Source organism: Cyprinodon variegatus, unplaced genomic scaffold (genome assembly GCF_000732505.1).
Source record: "Cyprinodon variegatus isolate N-32 unplaced genomic scaffold, C_variegatus-1.0 Scaffold1014, whole genome shotgun sequence".
NCBI classification, from domain to species: Eukaryota; Metazoa; Chordata; class Actinopteri; order Cyprinodontiformes; family Cyprinodontidae; genus Cyprinodon; species Cyprinodon variegatus.
The window spans coordinates 87,251-97,179 of record NW_015151467.1 but is presented as its reverse complement, the minus strand read 5'-3'; the positions used below and the strand labels follow the sequence as shown (position 1 = coordinate 97,179).

General features: G+C 36.4%; 1 protein-coding gene across 2 annotated transcripts in view; it reads right to left on the bottom strand.

Annotated features, from left to right (window-relative positions):
• LOC107100813 (growth/differentiation factor 11-like) overlaps nt 1-9,929 on the bottom strand; it is a 47,019-nt gene that overhangs the window by 6,059 nt on the left and 31,031 nt on the right. For both annotated transcript variants that reach the window (XM_015399459.1, XM_015399460.1), the window contains exon 2: nt 7,670-8,043. In XM_015399459.1, the coding sequence (XP_015254945.1) occupies nt 7,670-8,043 (374 nt within the window). The remainder of the gene's footprint in view (nt 1-7,669; nt 8,044-9,929) is intronic.

The window sequence follows — 9,929 nt, the reverse complement described above, 5'->3', positions numbered from 1 at the left end:
TGGGGGTGAGTAGAAAATGAAGGCTAATCATGTTTTGGGTGTACTATTCCTTTAAGCCATCAGAAAAAACAGTAATAGCAGCTAAAATGTAGAAATAGGCTACATAAGGGTTTTTAATACACTTTAAAAGCAAATGGCAATCTTACAAACTTAGCAGTTTCTTAAAAGAAATTTTTTCATTTTATTTTCAGAATAGAATTACATTAAAAGGACGAGAAATATGGTTTTGGGTCTATTTTTGAATTTCAATTTCATTTTTTTCTTTCAATTTTCTTGTTAATTGCACTATGTAAAACTGCATATTTGCACCATACAGGGAATGCTTTGGTGGCGCAGTGGTTAGCCCATGTACAGTGGCCTACCCGCGTTTGAATCAGACCTCTGGTAATTTTTATTTTTTTTGCACATTAAATAACATTCTATTGAAAAAAAATCCATGCTTCCTGTTTATAAGGCATGTTATGTTTACTTTTGTTTTCATACCTAAAACCATAAATAAAATAATGGTTTCTTAAAATGGCAACAGATTTTCTACAGCAGATATTCAACAAAAATGATCACTTGTTTTATTGAAAGGTATTATATAATATTGGGACAGTTAATGATTTTTTTTTTAGCTGCATTTGGGGCTCTTTGCATTTTAAAGGTTTCACATCCCCGGTTTAGACTTTAATCTGACTCAGATGCTGTAGCTTGACATTCAGTCGAAAAACCTAAAATTTGTCTATCTGTTATACAAAGAAGGGGGCTAAAGATGCTGTGGGGGTCATGTTAAAGATTAATTTCCAGTTACAAACACTTCATGTTGGTTGTTGCCACCAAAGCAGTTTAAAAGTTCAACACTTTTTTAGATACAGTCGGATCAGTCAGTGAAAACCTCCTTTTTCTTATAAAGGGTCGGTTTCCTTTTTGCTTTTCATATTTCTTTCTTGTTTTAGTGCCCAAAGAGCAGTAACAAAGAGGCCACTAATTTTTATAGTGTAGTAAGATAAACAAAACTACATTTGCAACCAAGAAGCGATAGAAAGAAGTAGGATCAAAGTAAGTTTGGAAGCAGAAGGAAAAAAAGTGATGACTTAAATCCACATCAGTGAGATTTAATAGTTAAGAAACTACAAGGGCACAAAGGCAGTGCAAGTTACAAATGTCACCATCCTTTTTTTTTTTTTTTTTTTTTTTGGAGTTGCCAGTAATGAAAAGCAGCACAGAATAAACGGCCTGAAATTGAAACTTTACACCCATAAGATGAATGATGAATGGCACGGCGGCCATAAAGTTCAGTCACGGGTCAAGACTGAATGTGGACGTAAAATACCAACGACGAAGATTAGATCGATTCCACCTTCTTCTTCCAGTAAAACTCTTCTCAGGCCGACAAGATATGTTTCTATCAATATAATCTGTTCACCTTAAACTTTTCAAACAAGGACGATTTACCTGTGATTCTGTTAGTTTAATGATGGCCAGAACCAAAACATTAACTCTCTGTGTGGGTTTAATTTTTGATGATGTTATTTTAACATTCCTGATGCTCTTACATTCTGATGCAGTTTTATGATGGACACATGGGAAATTTAGACTTAGACAGATTTATTTGTCTTTTATTTTTTACACAAGTGTAAAACAAAAAGGAATTTCGTTTGGAACGGCTCTCTGGACAATTTCATCCTTTTTAAAGGTGCAGCCTTAAAAAATAGTTAAAAAAACATACATATGCCTTTAAATTTACACTTCTAAAATATTTTTTTTTTATAATGATAAAATATAATAAATATAATACAGTACAATAACCCATTTTGCAAAACATTCAGCAAATAAATTTGTGCTTATGTTTTTGGATAACAATCCTTTGTAATCTTATCTTAAAGGTTAAGGTTAAGCTTAAATTGTTGACCCAGATGCTTATGTTTTTACTATTGTTGCCTATTGTCTACCTCTGAATGCAAGGAAAAAAATAAACTTAAAAAAAAATGATAGCTTTATCTTATTGGTGAAATTGGTAAGAGGTATAATTCAATCAATTTGTAATTTTCAAGATTGAAGGGCTGCATCTAACTAGCTTTTACCCCCACAACTGGCCAACTGTGTATGCTTGAGTTGACCTCTGACCCAGAAGGTCATCTGCAGGCTACCATAACCTTGACCTTTGGGTGCAGCATGCAGATCAAATATTTTACTCCAGCTTGTTTGTTTTACAAAGCTTCTCTCTACCCTCAGTGATTCCAGCTGGGCTGCAGCAAATTTTTGTTTTCTTTTTGTAATAAAAAAAAAAAGAGGAAATAAATTGAAAGGGAACGAGGCTGGTTAGTCTTTTATTAAGTAAAATCCCTCAGAAGATCAAGGAAAAAGTTGTTTGTTTCCTCTTTCTTTTCTGGATTGTTGTGTTTGGTGATGTTGTTGTAGATACCCTCCTGTGTTTTGGATTTAATTATTGTCTTTGGTTAAGAACAATAAAGCACACTGCTGTGCGCTCAAAGGCCAGCGGTTTATTGGCCAAGACACCAGAGCTGACCTCCAATGTTTTCTGAAGATCTGACCCGAAAACCCACTTGGTAAATATTTGGCATTGCTTAACTAGGGTAAGTGGCCCACATAATTCAACAAAGATGTTGTATTTAACTGTCAGGTTCAGTAACTTGAACTAGATGAATGGCTTGCCGATGGCTTTTGCTTTGAGGCCAAAGTTTGAACTCATTTGTGGAGGTCTATTTATCTTGACAGAACCACCATTTATGAAATAATCTAAAAATGCACCCAACATCCCTAATCTTGTCTCTTGTTCTACAAATTGAAAAATTTATTTTGTCATCTTGTCTATCTTTATTAGGCTGCGAGGAAAATAAAATCATGAAAACAGTTAATTAGCAGAAAAAGAGGATTGAAAAGTTTCCATCAACACAACGTATCTATGATTTAGTTTACTTTGAATCTAAAAGACTCTGAAGAGACCTAATTTATATTTCCAAAATGGAAAACCTTTTTTTTAAAGGTTCTTTTTCTGAAGTCCAAGTCAACCTCTTTTGTCCCAAGTAGTGTCTAACATCTCTAAGAACTGAAATAAACATTTTGTTATTTGATAAATCAACTATGCCTATAATCTTTAATTATTTAAACCTAATTTAAACCATGAATATCTTGATTTTTTTAAAAGAATGGGCTTTATTACATTAATGGACATTTATAAAACTGCTGTAAACCGTTTCAAGAATTATTATTCACTCAGAAAAGTAAACATGCATTTATGATTAAAAATGTTGCCTTGTAGCAGGAAGGTCTTTGGTCTTAGATCCCAGCTTGGGGTCTTTCTACAAAGTGTTTACATGTTCTTAAGACATTTCATCCCAGCACTGCGTGTCCAGAGCCCGTAACACTATCAATGACCATGGATTATTCTCCCTGCTGCCCTCTGGGAAGAGGCTTTGCAGCATTTGATGCAGGTCCAACAGATTCTGCAGCAGCTTCTTCCCCACTGCCCTCAGAAAGCTGAACTGTTGTGAAAATTCTAAATCATGTCACCGACTCTGCATTGCACTGATAACGCCTATCAAAAACTGCATATTTGCACCATACAGGGAATGCTTCGGTGGCGCAGTGGTTAGCCCATGTACAGTGGCCTACCCGCGTTTGAATCAGACCTGTGGTCCTTTGTGGCATGTCTCTCCCCTTCTTTCATACCCCATTCCTGTCAACTTACTGTTGAAAAAAACGAGCCACTAGTGTCGCAAAAAATACAAATATTTGCACCATACGTATTTAATGCTCTGAACTTCCATTCCATATCAATGCGATATTTTGCAGCATGTTTTTTTTCCACACACTGTTTACATTTGTTCACTGCTGCACTTTAAGGCATGGAAATGTTATGAAAGCGGTACATAAGAAAATTTTGTTTTGCATACACTCTGTGTACAAAATGACAATAAAAGTTGTCTAAGTCTCTTCCTGTTCTTTATAGGTACTCCTTCCACAGTCCTATGACAAAACTGTTAACTGGTGACTCTAAATTTCCCTAAACTGGGTGTCTGGGAGACTGTGAGGGTGTGCCCTTCCTTCCATCCATAGACTGCTAGAAATAGGCTGCACCCCGTTCCATGACCCCCACTGACAAGCATCTATGGGTGGATGGTGGCCTGAATTTAGAATGTTTGAATGGACAAAAAAGGATACCGACAGGTCTTTCACCGTTGATTGCAAAGGGTACAACTCTCGTCTTCTCAGCAGGAATTTGGGTCAAGCTTTTATTTTTCAAGGTGAAAACAAATCTCAAATCAAAGAATAAAGTCTTAAGTACTGGCAGTAAACATCCAAGTCATATTTTGCGTCTTTGAAGTGTGACTGGTCCTTGGTATGCCTTTCCAGCTGTCTGTGTAGTCATCCTTCTCGAATCGGTGTTGGGGCGCGCCATTTTAAAAAACCGAGTAACAACTACAATGGACAACTACTACGAAAGGTTAATCTGTCTTCTTGCCAACTCCATTAACAGAACCTGTTCCTCTTCGATATCTAGCAACTCTAGATCCATCCGTGACCATGATATTTTGCAGACGCACCATTGTTGTTTTGAAAGATAAACACTACCGCCAGCACCGCCGAAGTTCTTGTGACCATCCGCTGAAGTTCTCGTGAGTTCTCAAATAGGCTCTCCCTTGCGCTTTGGCGGGAAACTGCTGTGCGTCCCTAGAAATTCCAGATCGATGGTGCCAAAGGAGTAACGACACAACAACAGCAACATTATCTTGGTGGGCCCCATATAAAGTACAACAAGTGACAAAGGTTCAGGATACGGCGACAGTTCCATAAATCGGCCAAGAAGATACAATTATGCAATTCTCAGTAGTATATGATCACACATCACACCCGGAAAAATAGTGACTGCGCACCTTGAATGGAACCATTGGTGACAGCGCACCACCACATCGTACAGACATCCCAAGTTTCAAAAACTCATTTCAGGGAGATGCTTATCAAACCCCCCACCCCCACCACCTCTTTGGTATCCATCGTCGCTAACAAATTGTACGTAACGGTTATGGTTTTAATCTACACTCTGGGTTACCCATAATTCCAAGTCGTAGTGTAAAAAATAAAATACTCAAATCCTATCAAATACTATAATATTTATTGCTGTTTTAAACATATTATATGAGTGCATTTTTTACCAACTGTTTAATGAATCTTAAACAGTTATTAACATAGTAACTAAAAGTACCACTGTTTGCTTTGCTATTGGTGTCGTGTTTGAACGGATCACCATCATGTTGAAATCTGGAAAGTGTTGCGCTATAACTATGGTATGGTGCGGTCAGTCTCTTCAGGATCAGGTGGGTTTAAGAGGAATTTTTCGCTCTACTACTTCTGCAAAGAGTCTTCCTAGTCCACAATTTGCATAGGGGTGCCCCTAAGAACTTGTGGGCCCTGCCGTTGAAGCAAGTTTTGGTCACACTGCGGATGTGCAAACAAGTGAGTTCTTCTTCTTCCAAATTGACGAGTCCAACCAGCGGCGTTGGGCTGTACTGTGTGAGAGCATGCAACGGGAGTTGTGAACTTTTAAACTCTGTGGTTACTTCCTACAGTTTGAGCTGAAGCTGAGTACAACGATTGAAAAAAAAATGTACAGTCTATATCCGGCTTAAGTCTGTTCTCTCTGAGCCAGATTGTACAATTATAAAATAAACACAGACTTATTCATGTATTTTACAACTGATAAAAAAGAATGGACAACATCTGACCATCATTCCAAAAGGTATTTCGCATTTTGGCAATTAAGGAATGTAGATGAGTAAAATTAGTAATATCTAAGCATTTAAGTAAGTTTGGGGAAAATGTAGCTCAAATAAATGTATTTCCATTATGAAAAATTCTATCTAATGCTAATTTATATAATGTCGTAGAACAATACAGGATTAAAAGCTCCTACAGACAATACATTGAAATTATTTTGTAGCTAAATTTTAAACAAAATCAAAAAAGAGCAACGGTTGCCAAAAATAAATCTTTTGATGACATCTCTAGCACTGATTTGTTAATGCAAAACAGGAAAAGCAGCTCATGGGAAAGTGCAGCAAAGTCATTTTACATTATTGGGATAAATTTGTAAGATTTTAAATATAAATAAGCATTGATTATTTAAAAGACAGATGTTGTAGATCTTCTAACGCTGTTTAACTTCTAATACTGTTTTCTTGTTGGTAAGAGAGGCAAACAGCTCCTGGGAGTGTTTAGCGAGTTAGCTTCCCACAAATTAGGTCAATTTGAAATGCTAAGATGATGAGCCAATGCTTGTTCTAACATAATATTTGTCTTTATTCATATACTGTGTCTAAACAAAACATTAATAAAATAGTCAATATAGTAAGATGGAAAAATCTGTTTCTCTACTGTAGATTTAGTGTGGATAATTAGCTCCATGTCTAAATTTACATTAATTATAGCTGCAAGGTTGAAATTAACAACATCTATTTAGTTTAACATTTGAAGGACAGCAAAAAGTACATTTTGTTTGTACAACTACACATAATTTAAAAATTAAAGCATTTAATTATTAAATTAGGCCTTTTAATCTATCTTGGAGACAAAAGCAACAATCTCTATGACTAAATATCTGAGCCTTTAGAAGTGAAACAGGACGGATATGTTAAAATGTTGTCTTCTATATTTTTTAAACACTGACTGAGATTATTTGTAAGGGTATGATTGCAAAGTCATGTAATCGTATAAGCAGCTAACTTAGCTTTTCACTGTAATATGTAGAAAAATATGGAGTGAATTTTGTTCCATTATTGTTGCAAGAAAAATGTAAAATTTTACTTTGATTGAAAGAAAATGTCATCCACAATGAAACTTTGAAAAATTACTTAATCGAAATAAGGTTAGACAGTAACTTTGTGTTTTTTTTTATTATTTTTTCACAATATTTGATTTATTCTTTGTTTTGTAACATCTTATTTTTAAAGTTTTATTTGTCCAGATTTAATATTTATTTTATATTTTCAAATAAAATGCTTCTAATTTCTGTTCTTTAGATGGAGTTTTACGAAATGCATTATTTTCAAATTGTGCTTTACAGATCACATAATCTTTCCCCAAATAATTGCTCTTAAAAAATGAACACATTTTATTTTGCTAACATCCATGCAGACCAATAGAAATGCATCTTCACTCCTTACTCCAGAGGAAATCCCGCCCCTAGAAGTAAAGAGAATGTGATCTGTAAAAGGCAATTTGAAAAGGATTAAATTAGTAAAACCTGAAAACCAGAAATTTGAAAAAAATATCTACAGTAAATATACTTTCTGTGAATAAGAATATTTTAATGAAAAATATGTAAAAAAAATCTGACAAAACAGTAAAGTTACTCTTAAAACTATTTAAAAAACTTTTCTAAAGTCCACTTTCTCGATTGGATTTTTTTTAAATTTCCATTTACAAAATATGTTCTTTAGTTACAACAATAATGGAACAAAAGTCACTATATAGAAACTAATCCTGCCAAGAAAAATGTTAAAAATTTGCATGATGCAAACTGAGTCATATATTTTAAAGATGTCTCTTAATTTAGAGGCAAGAATTTGGCTGCCTGTTTTTACAATTAAATGAATTACATAAAAGTGAGCTGTGGTGGAAGTAAAATCCCCTCCCTGGCCCTGGGGACAGGTCTGAGGGTCCTTACCAGCCCCTCCTCCCCGGGCCGCAGAGAGGTAACTGCCAGGTCATTGCCGCTTTCATCGAAGGCGTTGATATCGATTCCCCAGTTGGTGTGGGGCTGTTTAAACCAGTTCTGCAACACATGCTTGAAGTCAATGCTTTGCCAATGGCCGGCCCTGGAGTTGAGCTCGATCTTCAGGGAACGGATGCGGATGTGGCGGCTCCCCTGTTCCGTGACTGGCTTCAACCGCAGGATCTGCAGGTAGACGGTGGAGGTCTGCTGCAGTGGTCGTAGATACACCCATAGCTGGGCCTTCAGTACCTTAGTGAACATCAGTTTAGGGCTGAACTTGAAGAAGCAGCAGCTGGGCTTCCCATTCACCTGCACAAGGGGCTCCGCTGTGGAACAAAACAGAGATCTGTTTTTAATTTCCAAATCTGGTACACAAAGAGAATATGACAACAAACTATTCAAAAATTCAATAAATATCACATTTAGTTGGCTTGTATGATAGTTTATAAATATTTTGATTATCTTGCGGTGATAAGTAAGTGGAGCAATAGAGAAAAGGTTGCTGATACATTGGACATAAACACTAAATAGAGTTATTGCTTTATTGTTGCAAAGCAATAAGGTGTTTTGTAAACAGGAATTTTGTAAAATGGAGCCTAGGCGGAAGTTCAACTGAATAAACTGATTACTCGCCTTCATCCGCCTACGACACAGCCAGTCAGCTTTAAACCACACCTCCACAAAAGCCAATAAGCATCCAAGTTCATCTTAAAAGGCCTCCGATCCGCAACTCGTCTGCTAACTAGTGCGCAGGCGGTGGATGCGCTGTATGACTTCATTCAGATGACCCCGTTTTAACCAACCTCCATCCCCTCCTCCACCATCGTAGCTAAAGCTTCATCAGAGTGTCATTCCTCCCAGACTGTTACTGCATTTCACGTCTCATTTCAACCGGTCCGGCAGAAGACCGCCATGTTGAGCCTGGTTCTGCCAGAAGTTTCTTCCCAATGGAGAGTTTTTCCTCTCCAATGTCGCTTCATGCTTGCTTATCATGGACAGGTTCTCTTAACCTGTGTTATCCAACGGGACTTCCATCTTCCAGGTCCCTGTGTGAAGCTCTAGTATCAGCTCACGCAGTCCACTGGATCTCCCCATAAAGCAGCAGACCGTCTCTCTAACCAGCAGTCTACAGACTGACCAACTTCATCTATCTCCACTCCAACACCAGTTTCAGGCCTGGGGGGAAACAGCCCTGTTCTTTACTCCTGTTCATGCATATCTATCAAAGTTCAGTGCTATGTTTCCTGTTGAGGTCTGAGCGCCAAAGACTAAGTAATTGTATCAATAAATTTCATCTAATTGCGTTTTCTCTCTGTGCAAGTTTTTCAGATTGAATTTAAATAAAAAAAAAATAAAAATAAAAAACAGTCTTTGGATGATTTGTTTTTTGTTTTCATATTTCATATTGAAATTATTTTTCACATATCATCTTCTCATTTTTTAACTTGTGTTATAATTTTTTTCCCCCAATTTTTCAGGTTGAGTTTTACACATTGCATTCTTTTTTTTTTTATTTGTGATTTGTGTTTTACAAATCACATTCTCCTCTCTCCTGGGGGCAGGATTTCTTCTGGAGAGAGGAGCGAAGAAGTATTTCTGTTAGTCTGCTGGACATCAGCAACAATCAACAACATTTTTATCAGTTAATATGCATTTACATGGTAAAAATCTGTATTGGGCTTGAAAAGAATATAAACAAAAACTCTAAAAAACAGAAATTTGAAAACATTTCAAAATATGAAATCTTTAAATGTTTTTCTTGAAAAATAGAAGAAAGTGTAGACTGTTTTGGAATGGAAAATGACCAAGACTGCTTGCAGAAGTTGTTTTTTTTAATTTATTTTATCTATCAAGCCCAAAGGCCAAACACAGGAAACAGGCTGGGCAAAGATTCAGCCAACAAGTGGATCATGGCTCTGGAGGAGCTGCTGGCAAATAACAGGAAGAACCTGTTTACAGGATTACGATGTGAGGCCTGTCTTAAACATTTATACTTCGATGTATCATGGTAAGCTTTTCAGAAAACTAACATCATCGCTCATTTTAAACAGTCCATCCTTCCCGTAAAGAGTCATGGTGCCGGCTTCCTGTTTATCAAACTTCATGTGAGCATGGATAGAATCAGAGATGGCAAAAGTACTCACTTTCCGTACTTGAGTAAAAGTACAGATACTTGTGTTAAAAAATACTCTGGTAAAAGTGGAAGTACTGA